The sequence below is a fragment of the Trifolium pratense genome, linkage group LG1, assembly GCF_020283565.1.
Source record: "Trifolium pratense cultivar HEN17-A07 linkage group LG1, ARS_RC_1.1, whole genome shotgun sequence".
In the NCBI taxonomy this organism is placed as follows: domain Eukaryota; kingdom Viridiplantae; phylum Streptophyta; class Magnoliopsida; order Fabales; family Fabaceae; genus Trifolium; species Trifolium pratense.
In genome coordinates this window covers 44782359-44795983 of record NC_060059.1, presented here as the reverse complement: position 1 = coordinate 44795983, position 13625 = coordinate 44782359, and the positions used below count along the sequence as shown (strand labels likewise).

At 32.7% G+C, this 13625-nt stretch overlaps 2 protein-coding genes and 1 long non-coding RNA gene across 5 annotated transcripts; 1 reads left to right on the top strand and 2 right to left on the bottom strand.

Annotated features, from left to right (window-relative positions):
* Positions 1–526: 526 nt before the first annotated feature.
* LOC123902290 (PWWP domain-containing protein 5-like) lies at positions 527–1182 on the bottom strand. The gene has a single exon (XM_045951978.1). It carries the CDS (start codon positions 1168–1170, stop codon positions 730–732), a length of 441 nt encoding a protein of 146 aa, XP_045807934.1. The 5' UTR covers positions 1171–1182; the 3' UTR covers positions 527–729.
* A 3056-nt stretch (positions 1183–4238) lies between these two features.
* Positions 4239–7807, bottom strand: LOC123902289 (PWWP domain-containing protein 5-like). Of its 2 annotated transcripts, none has more exons than XM_045951976.1 (2): positions 7586–7807; positions 4239–7466 (listed from the first exon to the last, which is right to left on the bottom strand). In XM_045951976.1, exon 2 carries the CDS (start codon positions 7451–7453, stop codon positions 4841–4843), a length of 2613 nt encoding a protein of 870 aa, XP_045807932.1. In that variant the 5' UTR covers positions 7454–7466; positions 7586–7807; the 3' UTR covers positions 4239–4840. The 2 variants fall into 2 exon arrangements, with proteins under 2 accessions (XP_045807932.1, XP_045807933.1); XM_045951977.1 differs by having other exon boundaries at positions 4540–7459; positions 7586–7766.
* A 1532-nt stretch (positions 7808–9339) lies between these two features.
* Positions 9340–13304, top strand: LOC123902964. 2 transcript variants are annotated; one of them, XR_006807788.1, is made up of 5 exons: positions 9373–9663; positions 10796–10886; positions 10979–11094; positions 12407–12522; positions 13140–13304. It is a non-coding gene; the product is annotated as an uncharacterized LOC123902964 (long non-coding RNA). The 2 variants fall into 2 exon arrangements; XR_006807789.1 differs by having other exon boundaries at positions 9340–10886.
* The last annotated feature ends 321 nt before the right edge of the window (positions 13305–13625 follow it).

Sequence of the window (13625 nt, the reverse complement as noted above, 5' to 3'; positions counted from 1 at the left end):
ATTTATTTTACTCTATTTTGTATTATGGGTATAAGCCAATCGATGATGTAGCTTTTCCGCATTCGTTTTTCTTTTGCTACTACTATTATTATTATGTGGCATTGCGTGCTGGCCATGGCTTGCCTGGAGCAAAGTAAATAAAGTCCATGTCCACGGCTTGCCATGGTGAGATGAGTATCTAACATATGATTTGATTTCTGATAGTGTCGAAGATTATAAGGATTATGTGTGGTTGTAAGATTATAAGGATATAAATGTAATTTAGTTATAAAATCTCCCCCCCCCCCCTCCTCCTGTGAACCAAACATATTTGTAATTAAAATGACTCTCCCTCACCTCACCTCACTTCTTTTGAACCAAACATGTTATATGTAAAAAAAATTACCTCCCTTCACCTCCCTTCCCCTTCCTTCCATTAAAATCCCTCCCCTCCCTCTCAGTTGAACCAAACAGACCCAAATGAAAAAAAAAAAAAAAAAAAAAAAGAATAGACCAGCGATGATGGTTGAGCCTCATAGAAAGATACTAAGCTATATAGTATATATCTTTCACAATCATACAATAAACGGCTCAAGTTCTAATACGAGAGACATTGATAACTCATGGAACACAATTATCAAAATACTAGCTAAAACTAAGAATGTCTATAAATAATCGACATAAAAATTAACAATATTAAGATTTATTGATTAAAAGAAATAAAACCAAGAACTTGAGGTAGAAGAAGGATCAATGCGTGGTGCAACAATCTGCAACTACATCCTGATCGAAACTTGTTTGATTTTTCCTTTTTCTTCCTCTCTTTCCTGTGCCTTTCTTTAGTGTATTAGGCAGAATCTTGAGGCGGAAACTTTGAAGTGAATCTCCAAATATGCTATTCAACTCAACACTACTAAAAGCATCTTCTGCGTCGCAACGTCTTTGGAAAACAATTTTTGCACGTTTAGTCTTCTCTAGCCGTTCAGTCTTCCATTTAATTAGAGGCCCAAATCGGACAAAGATATTGTTGAGAGACATCGTTGAAGGAATTGAATCTAGGTGTTTTTTAAACTTAAGAGTAAGAGCCGTCGGAGAAGACTCGTAAACATGTTTTCCGGCAGTATCTTGATGCATCAATCCCAACTTTGGACTAATTTCAGTAGCTGGTAAAGGCTCCATTGGTTGAGACATGTTTGTACTTTGGAGGCATTATATTCCTTTTATATACTGAAATTTTAATTTTAGTAATGATCATTAAGTTCCTTTTAATTTTTATAAAGGATATGTTACAATATTTTGATTTTTTATTAAGGGATTACATTATTGATGCTGTAAATATGAAGATTTGGTGAGTGGTGATTTTTTTTTTTTAAAGAGAATTTGGTGGCATTCTTTATTAATTTTGTTTCCGCCGAATGTATTTCATAATAATATTTACAATATATATTTCACTCAAAATTACTAATTCATTACCTAAAATCGGTTAGGCCAACGGAATATTGTTAATTTTGTTGTCTCCTACTAAAAAAATTAATCTGGTCGCCGTATTCTCTATCTCTTTTTTTTTTATAACATAAATGATATATCATCGCGTAATGTAAAAGTCAATCTCTCAAATTTTGTAGACTCCAAATTAACTGTAAATCTTCTTTATTTTTATTTATTACAGATATGCTGCAATATTGATTTTTTTTAAAGGGATTACATTATTGATCTTGTAAATATGCAGATTTGGTGACATCTTTTTTTAAGAGAATTGAATTTGTTGACATTCTTTATTAATTTTGTTTCCACCGAATGTATCTCAATCTCATAATAATATTTTACAATATTTATGTCATTCCGAATTACTAATTCATTACCTAAAATAGATTAGGCCAACCGGAATATTGTTAATTTTTTCACATCCTACTTAACAAAAAGTTAATCTAGTCACCGTATCTAGGGTTGAGAATAGGTCAAGCGGCCTACAGACGCCTTCGGCCAGGCCTGTGTAAGTCTGGCTTGACCTATTTAATAATTATTATTTATATAATATTATTATTTATATTTTTTTGACAAAGAAAAAATATATTATCCAGACATAATATTTCACGCAGCACACAAATAGAAATTAGAAACCCTACCTTCATCTCTCGTATTTGTTATTTTATTAGCTTTTAATTACTGTGCTAATCATTTTATTAACTTTTTCTTAATGTTGTAGAAATCATATAAATTTAAATGTGAAATAATCTTTTAAGGCTTGTTTAGCCTATTTAAAAAGACTATATAGAGGCCTTTATGTAACACAGACTTTTAAATAGGCTGCAAAGTCAGACCAGACTTTAAAAAGGCTCAGGTCAGGCAAAAAAAAAATAACATTTGATAGGCGGTAGGCCAGACTCAGGCCTGAAGAAAAATCGTAGGCCAGACTCATGCCTATCAATGTCTGGCCTGTTCCCAACCCTAACCATATAGCTCTCCAATAAAAATCTTTTTTTTCTTTAAACATAAAATCAAGTATCACCTGCGCACAAATGTAAAAAATTTAATCCTTCAAATTTTGTAGTGATGTTGCATATTCAACTCAAGAATTGAACCCGGACTTGAATTTTACCTAGGACTTGAATAAAAAAATTAGTAGTATATGATATTAAAAATAAGTTATTTTTCTTTTAATTTGTATTAGTTGAAATTTCATTTTCTAAAAATCATGGTTTTTTTTTTAAATTCATAATAAAAATTGATATTTTTATTAAAATAAGTATGGTTTATTATTAAAATTCATAGTGAGCAACGTGAATTATTTTGACGGTGAGCAACTTCAAATTTTTCACATAAATTGCGTACTGAGCACTAATCATAGTTTATTAAAAAAAATGAAATGGCTTATATAAATGTAAAATGTACGGCTTTTATTTAAAAGAAAAATGTTAAATAGTGTCTCCGGGACACTGACTAAGCATATAAATAAGAAAATTCTATCTTTGAACTTCTGCATTTAATACATTGAAATTGTAAAAACTTATCTTATCAACATTAAAGTTTTTCTTTTATTTCTATTTTTGGTATGCTTAACAAAGTCCATCCGTTTTTTTAGTGTCCATTTAAAATAGTAACATCAAATTAAGAAAGTATATTTTTACACTTTATCTTTCTATTATACTCTAATTTTAATCCACCAATAAATTCTTATTTTTTTCACACACTTTCTCTTTCCAATAAATTTAATATATTATTAGTACAAAAAAATAAAATTTAATGTTGTGTACCAAAAAAAATAATTTAAAAAATTAGTTTTCCAAATATATAACATTAATTAGTTTTATCGAAAAGATAGTAATCGACAAAGGGTACAATCGACAAATCATACCCTTAAAAATACCAAATGGACAGTTAATTAGAAACGCTAAATCCGACAAAACTGAACAATTAATAAAAACGGAGGGAGTAATAAATTATAAAGGGTAAAGTTCAATTTTAGATAAAATAAGGGTAAACAATAGAAGGAAAAATGATAAGCTATAAACTATAGGCTCAAAAACTAAATAACGTCTGAAAAATAAGATATAAGTGATAAAATAAGCTATAATTTCATGATGAAAAACTATTACCAAACAAATTTTTTAGCTTATAAGCTATAAATAGATCCATAGATTTTGGTTCTGATCCCTGCTATATGTTCACACATATTCTTCAATGACTTTAATCATCATATTGATCACAAAATAGTACAAATAGATCTAGGAAGAAATGGTATGATTTATAAGCAATAGCAATTGTTCGTTTAAAAAACTACGAAAATGTGCCATATATTATGTATATATGATTTTTTTTTTCTTTTCAAAAATGTGCATTGCTAATTTACTTAGCAATTTACACCTAAGTGAGTGTATTTATGATAACATATAGCACCTTTATGGACTCACTTTTGCTTTAAGGAAATACACTGACTTAACCATAAAGAAATTCTATTACTCCGTATATGTTATCTATTATGTAGCAAAACTATTTGCTTTAAGGATGTTCAGAAAGGAAAAGAAAAAAAAAAGAGACCTGATGAATGATTACGGTGGAAGGGATTGGCGATGAGACTGAGACGTCGTTGTTAATGTTTATGAAAAAATCTTATAAACTGCCTTGAAAATCTTATAATAATACATAAAAGCTTATTTATTTGTATAAGTTGTTTCTCATAAGCTCAAAAATAAGTCAATTCAAACGAGCTCTATGTATATTTCATTAATAACTAATAGCCAATAAATAACAAATAACTAATAGCCAATAAATTCACCAAATAAAATAGCCAATAAGTAAAAGAATAGACCAACAATGGTGTGGTTGAGTCTAAACGAAAGACACCGTAAGAATTGCTCATAAAACTATATTTAGCAACAAATTCTTAAGAGGAGACTTATAGGTTGAACCTAAAAAATATATATTTAAAGAATCTAAGTGGAGAATATGGTATCCATGAAAAATGAAGGAATGGATATGAATCATGCAATACAATTTCGAATAACGCTTCTTCAAAAAAAAAACAAACAATTTCGAATAACTATAAAAATTTGAATAGGAAGATGCAGTATAATCAAACACCTTGGGTTTTCAGAATAATAATGCACCAGTCTTAACAAATATAACTTGTCAAACAAAAGTCATATACTAACTGAAACTTCAAACTTTGTTCATATTAGTCCCAAAATATATCCATCATCATAATTAAATGGAATTGATACTATCCCCAGAAGATTTATATATATCATCAACTAGTGAGCTACTCAATTCTATGTATTAGCATGCTAGCCAAATTAATAACTCATCAAAATACTATAACTAAACTGATATTCACATAAACTCACTGATAATTGTCAAGGAATCAAACTGCGGCAGCATCCATGGAACTTTTTTCTTTTTTGCTTTTTCTGCCTCTCTTTCCTGGAACTTTGTTTGGTGTTCGAGGCAAAATCTTGAGGCGGTAACTTTGTAGTGAAGGTCCAAATATGCTATACTTTCCAGCACTACTAAAAGCAGTTTCTGCATCACAGCGTCTTTCAAAAACAACTCTGGCGCGGTTAGTCTTCTCTAGCAGTTCAGTCTTCGATTCAATTAGTGGCCCAAAGCGGCCAAAGATCTTGTTGAGATCCGTTGTTGAAGGAACCGAATCCAAGGATGTAAATTTCAGAGTAAGAGAAGTCGGAGAACTCTCGTTCACATGTTCCACAAGGTTTGAAGGTTCTGAACCCATATTTTCATCAGTATCTTGATACATTAAACCCATATTAGGGCTAATTTCAGCAGCTAGCAAAAGTTCGTCTTTTTCTTTCTGGTTTTTTAACAGTGTCTCCTCTTCAGAAATGCTTTGAATTACTCTGTCAGTCCAATAAGAATCATTGCAACGCTCCATCGGTGTTGGTGGTGAAATAGAAGCTGTAGCAGCAGCTTCTGTGGAGGTTACTACTCCAGTCTCACCCCCATGCTCTTGTTCTAAAGACAATCCCTGCTCCAGAAAAACAGAATCGTTACGGCCGGTGAACTTTTTAAATTCTAGAAAGAAATGTATCATGTCATTGAAGCAACTTTCATCTGCAGGATCCTTGGCAGCTAAGCATAGTTGTGACCGCATCTCATCTAGTGATACATTCTGTAATTGGATGACGTTTCCAGTTTGGGAATTATTGAAACAATCATCAGAAGTATTGTATGCTAATTTCCGTTTTCTTCCACGCTGTGAATTATGGAAATAATCGTCAGAAGTATTATAAGCTGCCTTCGGTTTCTTTTCACGCTGTGAAGTTGATTTATCATCATCAATTTGGGAATTATGGAAATAATCATATGAAGTATCATGTGCTGCCTTGCGTTTCCTGCCACGCCGTGAAATTGTATTATCACCAGCTTTCTTTTCTAACATACATTCACCATTTGGAGTCCAGGAGTTCCCCTCAGACATTAAATCTGACAAAAGTTTTTTCTTTTTGTCGGTCTGCTTCATATTTCGAGAGATGTACTGGGACTTCTGAGAAAATTCTTGGTGGGTTTTCATCAGAATTTGCTCATTAAATTGATCCATATCATTAGCAAACAACTGACCAGGCTCTGCAAACTCAGGCAGTTGAGAATAGCCTTTTGAGTGATAGAAAGCCGACAATTGAGCACGAGCACTTACAAAATCCAGTCTATCAAATTCAATAAATGGTGACTGGGCTAATGATTTAACAAAATTGACAAGTTCCGTCGGTTCGAAAGATGATGCAGCATTAGCAATTACTTGTGTTTTCAGCTTAGAAGACACTTCTCCAGGCGTACGACAAGACAAGCCAGACTCAACCCGTCTCGAGGCCTCTTCTAAAGCACAATCAACAGCATGGCGGAAAATTTCCAAATCACTCTGTTTCTCCATTTCTGAGAAATGTTTGTGAAATGGCTTTATCATTGACACATCATTCCAAGAAAATGTTTGATCCCCAAAATATGCTACCAGGTAACAGTTTTCCTTAAGGTGCCTCTTTGCCTTCTCCGATGCAACTGACGGATCATAGATCTGACCAGGCCACCAAGGATGTTCCCTAACCTTTCCCCATACAAGATCGGATACACGGTAAGCAACTTCAGAAAATACTGATTCCGTAGGCACACTATCCTCCTGAGTGTTTTTGAAAGAATTAAGATCTACCACAAGATCAAAATCACGACCATTGTATTGAATATTCTCGGAGATACCTGCACCAGAAATATTGATATTTGTGGTTTGATTCTGAGTCAAATCTACTTGTGCATCTGACAGAAAGGCTGGCTGTTTCAACTCATAAGAAGAATCAATCTCGTGACAACATATCGAAAATGAATGTTTCACATCCAAAGGCTCTGCTGCATTGACATCCATGTGTTCAACATACGGAAATCCATCCTGTAACTGGTAGGTTGCAAAACCCAAGGCACGAGAATCTTCAGGATTGTCTTTATTAACAAAACTACCAACACCTTTTATAATGCCATCATCCTCTGCAACTGCGGATAATTTTGCCAAAGCAACATTCATAACCTTGTGGTCGCACTCAATAACATCATCTTCAACTCCTGGAACCTCATCACTCAATGCAAGTGCAACTTTCCCCACATTCTCACACTCTTGTTCAATCTGAATAGCCTTTTTCTCATCTTCATTCTTCACCAACCCACATGAAAATTCTCCCAATTTCCCATTACACCCTCCATTAACAACATCAATTATTCCCTTTCCTTCACAAAAACCCTCTTTTCCACCATTATTAATCATAATACCACACCCTGAGTTCATATTATTCCTCCCAGAAAGCATGTCCATTGAACCATTGGTTCCACCAACATGACTAATTAGGGTTTCAGAAAAAGAGACACCAACATTATTAACAATAGACCTTGTTGTAGAATTAAAACCCAAAACCTGATTCTCTTTATCAAATAAAACAGCATCGGCATTTAAATCAATTTGGCCAGAATTGACAGCCATTGTAACCTAAAACCTAAAAATAAAATCAAAACACAAACATGTACATTGATTCATATTTAAACAGTATAAATCATAAAACATTATAAACAAAAAAAAAACAAGATCATCATATGAAAGATGAGAAATTCAAACCTGATTTTGAAACAGGGACTTTTTGTTGTTGTTTGTTTGTAGAGATGAAAGAAAGGGTAATTGTGAATGTTGAATTGATTGAGAGTGAAAGGAACGTTTAAAGAGTGTGAGAGAATCCAACAATATTGAGAGAGAGAGAGAGAGAGAGAGAGAGAGAGAGAGAGAGAGAGAGAAGAAAGCGTGGCACAGTTTGTTTCGGTTTCGTACCAGAAAAAACGCACTTGTAGCAATAGCGAGTGTCAGTGGTTAAATCCAAATGTTTGACACGTGGCCTCGCTGCCCTTTTTTCGTAATTTTTGTTTTTATTATTATTATTATATATATATATATATTATTATATATATAATATCCTTTAAACAAATCTTTCCGTTAAAACTTATAACTTACCCAAAAAAAAAAACAAACCTTTCCGTTTGAACTTTAAAAAATCCTTGAGTTCGTAGTAATTTATTTTTATTATAAGCGCCATTAATTATTGTCTTTTGAACTTCAATTCACTTTAATTTTTGCTCTCATATTGATATGTTATAATAATTTTAATATTTATTTCTCAGTATCTTCTTACTTTTGTAATTTACCGACCTTTAAATTAAAAAAAGACAACAAAAAAGAAAAAATTGAAAATAATCAAAATTCTTACCCATATTTTTTTTTTGTTCTTTGGCGAAAGGTCCGAACGTTTATTTATTTATTTGACAGAATCTTGATACATTTATTGTATCATGGTCTTAAGAATATTTTTTCCGGAGATATTAAATTATTGATGCTACAAATATGTAGATTTGGTGGAAATTTTGTTTTTTTATTCGAAGCATCTAATAGTGATTTTTTTTTTAAAATATCATATTTCTATTTTTTTATTTTTTTGGTACATATCTCTATTTTTTAAAAGTTTTCTAAAATATAATGCCATATCGGTTTCCACCAAAAAAAATTCTTTATATTTGATTCAAAATTAATAATTCATTATTATTATATTTAATTTCCACCGGCTGCATAAGTGAGCTGACCGAAAAGTCAATTCAAGACCAAACTAATGATCATATGGAACCAAAAGTACCGTATAAGGGAAATAAGTGTAGAACCAAAAGTACTGAGTAACCTCTCACACCCACAACTGTCTCCTCCACTCCCACGCCTCCCCACCTGTCTTCCCACCCTAACTGATACATTTCTTCACATACAAAGAAATCTCACCTAGCCAGGGATCAGTCCAGAAAAAATTATCTGACCCGTCACCCACCTTTTTCGAAACACATTCTCCAAACCATTCACCTCATATCTCTCCTAAATCGTCCCGGATCTTCACGATCTCCCTCCACCACATAGATCCAATCCTCCCTCCCTCTGTCAAACTGCCTCTCTCCACCCCATAACGGGCTGCCAGCACCCTAAATCAAAGACCCCCTCTACCCACCAATATCATCCAACACCATTTCTCTAACAGAGCAATATCAAGCTCCCTCAATTGTCTAACCCCAAACCTTCATACTCCTTACATTATTTTGCAAACTAATGCAGGATATTTTCCTAGAATCCTCACCCCATCAATCCAAACATTCACTACAAGAAAATAAGCACTTTGCGACACTTTCATTGCGACAATTTAAAAAAAACTGTCGCAATGTGATTTTGTAAAGACATTTGCAACGGTTTATGCGACAGTTTCTACAACCGTCGCAGTCTTTCTGTTCCCATGACCGAAAATTTCATCTTTGGCGCCTTGTTAAAATGGAATCCCTCTTTTTCCAAACAAAAAAACTGAAAAAAAAAATTGAAAAAGAATCCTCACACTCACACAAAAACACTTCATATGTTACAAAAAAAACACAAAACACTCTCCTTCGTTGTCATTGAGCCTGATTCCGTCATCACCGTTTCTTCACCGCCGTTTCCATCACCGTTGTTTCCTTCTCCGACCATAACCCTAACTGATTTCTTCATCACAGTTTCCTATCACGCCTAATCTACTCATTTTCTTCATCAACCCTAATCCCTAAATCGTTTTCTTCATTCCTTAAATCGCAAAATCGCAAACTGGTTCGTTGCTCTCATTTCAAAACAAGATGATGAACGGGGTATTTCGTTTTCTCTTCAATTTTATTTTTTTTATTCAGAGTCAATTGAAAATTGAAGAAAGAGGGATCTTTTGTGGTTTTGGTGTTTTTTTTTTCCTCTTCGTTTTTGAGATCGTAACTGGTTTGAATTGTTCACTGATTAATAATTCGTTGATAGGTATTTAGCTTATTGGAACTTTTGGGTTTTGTTGATTTATTGCATTTAGATGGAACTCTTGTGAATCACAATACCAAATATTTTTCAATTGGATGAGTTTATTTGTTATCTGTTTTAGTTTGATGAGTTATCAATTATCAAGCTGTACGGGTTTTTTTTATTTTTTTGCTTCTAATGTGTTGATGCTTAAGGCCCTGCACCTGGTGTGTGTGGGTGTTAGTGCCACTGTTAGTTTTTATTTTCCTTTGATATGTGGAGCCTTTGTAAGGTTGACCACAACCAATATTCCAACTGATGGGTGAGTACATCATGTGTATTTATTGAAAATTAGGCATAGTTGGTGCAATTATGTTCACTTGTTTTGTAGTAAAATAAATGTCTTGTTTAATATATGGCTTCATTCTTGCTTGAGTACTAGATTTTGGGGGTTGGGGCATTGCTAATAATTACTGAGCATGAGTGCAAGTTCCTAACTATGCTTGATTGTAAACTTTTGATTACTTTATATAGGTGTTGTGCAAAAAGGTTTTAATGCTATTTTCAGAGACTGTAATGGTATTTCCATTTTCTACTTAGGTTTTATTGATTGAAATTCTATGGTGATTGAATTTGCTTCATCGCCATTTTCTATAATAAGCACTAAATCCCTAATCGTCGACCTTAATCCCTAAATTGTTTTTTCCTTCATTCCAATCCCTAATCCCTAAATTTCCGACGAAGCTTCTCAATTTCCGGCTAGTGACAAAGCTTCTCTTTCTTTTTCTCATTGAACATAGTTCATTGTTTTCATCTCAGGTTACTTGTTCTCTCTTTGAGCAAGTTATCATTTGAAAAACAACTATCAGTTGATTGTATCATAGCTTTGCTTTGGATCTGTTTTTGTTGGTTGTGAAGGTTGAGAATTGAAATTTAAGATTTTGTATGATTTTTATGATGTTTTGTTTTGAGAAATGTTTGTTGGTTTTGTTTTGTGAGGTTTGCATGAGTATATCTGCTTCATACATTTAGCTACTTGCCTTGTGATCTTAATTTCATCGATCATCTAGTGACATTGGATATGGAAAGAGTAAGTTTTTCTATCATTTGTTATTGATATTGATTCTTGTTGTTTTGTTTCGGGAATGGAGATTGATTATTTGATGTGTGTTTGTTTATTAGAAACCAGTGTGCGAGGCCGATACTTGTTGATCCGGGGTAGTACATGAATAAGAAGCAAGATGTGTTTTGGGTTACATAGAGGAGAAGTAAACCAGCTGCTTTCAAACTTTTCACAGGTGAAGATTCTTTTTCTTGTCTTCTGGGGTTTTTTTCCTTTATAATTATATATATGTTGCTCTATGTTTGCATGGTGGTTTTATACTTTTTTCAACATTGCCAGCTTTTTAGTGTTAATTTTGGTTTAGCTTCTATCTTATGCAGCTTTTCAATTGAATTAAGTTTATGGTTCACCACTTGTTGAAAAGTCTTTATTGGTGTTCATGAAGAAGTTAAATGAGAGAGCTTTTGAGAAAATTGAGATAAAAAACTAATGTCAACTTATACAAGAAGCTATTGTTCAAAAAACTCGGTAGTTTTAGTAAGAATTTTTTAGTATTGCATTGGTTTTTGCATTGGAATGTTTTGAATAGGTTTGGGCAATTAAAATGACTAGGCTTAAGAAACCTTTTGTGTATTCATTTCACGGTGCCATGAGTGTCATCAGTTGGCAATTAAAGTGTTGAAGTTTAAGTAACCTTTCGTGCATTTATCTCTTGGCTGCATCTGTTCCCTGGTTGCCTGTTTGCTCAATTGTGTACTATTTGTGTGTTCCTATGTATTCCTTGTACTTGGTTCACTATTTTTTATAAAATTTGGCTTATTAAAAAAACACACACACACTTTTTTATCTCTTGCTTAATTTTGTTCTACCATCAAAGAAGAATTATGATGTTAGGTGTCTTCAGTGGGTTTTAACATAGTTAATTGGATTTTATTCTATTGACTTTGTATCGTAATTTCATACAACAATGATGAATTTTGATTCTAATAGCACCTAATAAGATTATTCATGAAAATGTCAAAAACTCACATAAGAACTTTGAAACACCAAATAAAAGGTAATATACAATTAGGGTTGATTTGTTAGTATATGTTTCTTGTTGCTTACATTTTTTCATTTTCCTCTTCTGTCTTTTGAGCTTCTTGTAGAGTCGGCTTTAGAGATTTGTTACAATATTGGAAGTCATGGTGTACATTGAAGCAAAATTGTATGGATGGAACTAGTAGCATATAAAAGGATTTCCAACTTTTGTAGAAAATGTGGTGTTCATTTTTATTCTAGAGTTAATACATTCAGTGGTGGATGCTTTCTTTGTTAACTTAAATTTTGTTCCTGAATAGTAAATGTTACTAGTAACTAAAACTTAAATATGAGAAACTTGACTAAAATATTGAGTTTCCCTTTCTTAGAGCAGAATCTGATTTAGTGTGCCTCCCTTTTGTTGGTCTGAAATACCGAGTTTCCCCAAGTTTCTTAATATATTTTTTTTGTTGTCTCTTGTTTGAGGGGTTTGGTCATTCATGCAATTCATTACTTTATTCACACAGATAGTGATTGGATTCAACTAAAGATAGAAGCATTTCTCATTTTGCGCAGCCAATTTCTTAAGTCTGCTGCCAAATTTTAACTCTGCTGCTGATTTTGTAACTCTGCTGCCGTTTTCGTAAGTCCTTTCGTCCTTTTGTCTCTTTTCTTTGTTTTCTGTTGCTTTTAGTTTGGGGATTAGTAGATAAATTTTAATCAAGTAATAAATGCATCAAGGGACTTACTATAATGGTGTAGGTACTGAACGCATTGTAGGAATTTGGTTGCTTTATATGCTAAATGAAGATAATGTATGAGTGCACTGCTATTGTATTGTTGTCTAGTTTTTAGGCTTGGTTTTTTTTTTTTTTTTGAACGGCTAGGATTTAGGCTTGGTATTGCTGACTTTTTTTTTTGTTATGAGACACTACTTGTGTCTACAAAACATATTTGCTCTTTGAAAATCCCTGGGGTTGACCATGATTTGGTTTGAAATTAAGATATTTATAACATTTTAATTTACCGAGTTCTATTTTTGTGAGTTAGAGAGTTTATCCTTTGTTTGCATAAGATATCATATTACTATGGTATTCTTGTTATCGGTTCATTTATTTGATGTGTTTAGAAAAGAGACACCATTATGTATATTTGAAGCTATGAACCATTTATCTTGTGGAATTATGCCATGGACTAAGTCAATTTGTTCAATACCGTTCGTTTTTTTAAGTATCCTAATATATACTTATGTTTTTTCAGGTAATTGAATAAGAAGAATCAAGAAATGATTAAGGATCATGAAGCAACATAACATACTAAGGATTAGTTTTTTTCCTTTTAGAGTTTCAAGTTATTTAATTAAATTTTTTATGTATGGATGTTGTCACTATTGAATTAATTATATGAATGAGATTAAGTTATTTATATACATGTGAATTTTAATTCTCGTAATCTTGTATCGATATTATAAGCCATCAAAAGGAATAAAAAAAATTAAAATCATATTTTAAAAAAAATATGCTTGCGACGGTTTTATAACCGTCGCAATCTTTGCTATTAAATATGTGGGGAAAAATATAGGGACAGTTAGGAACCGTTGCAAGAACAACTGCGACAGTTGTAACGACGGTTTTCAAAACCGTTGCAATGTTCTCTTGCGACACACAAATCAGCAACGGTTAGACAACCGTCGCAGATGTGTAATTGCGACACTTGAAACCGTTGCAAACTGCAATTTTAACTGTC

Excerpts from the sequence above, each read along its gene's own strand:
- LOC123902290 (XM_045951978.1), bottom strand. The coding sequence starts at position 1,170 with ATGTCTCAACCAATGGAGCCTTTACCAGCTACTGAAATTAGTCCAAAG.
- LOC123902289 (XM_045951976.1), bottom strand. The coding sequence starts at position 7,453 with ATGGCTGTCAATTCTGGCCAAATTGATTTAAATGCCGATGCTGTTTTA.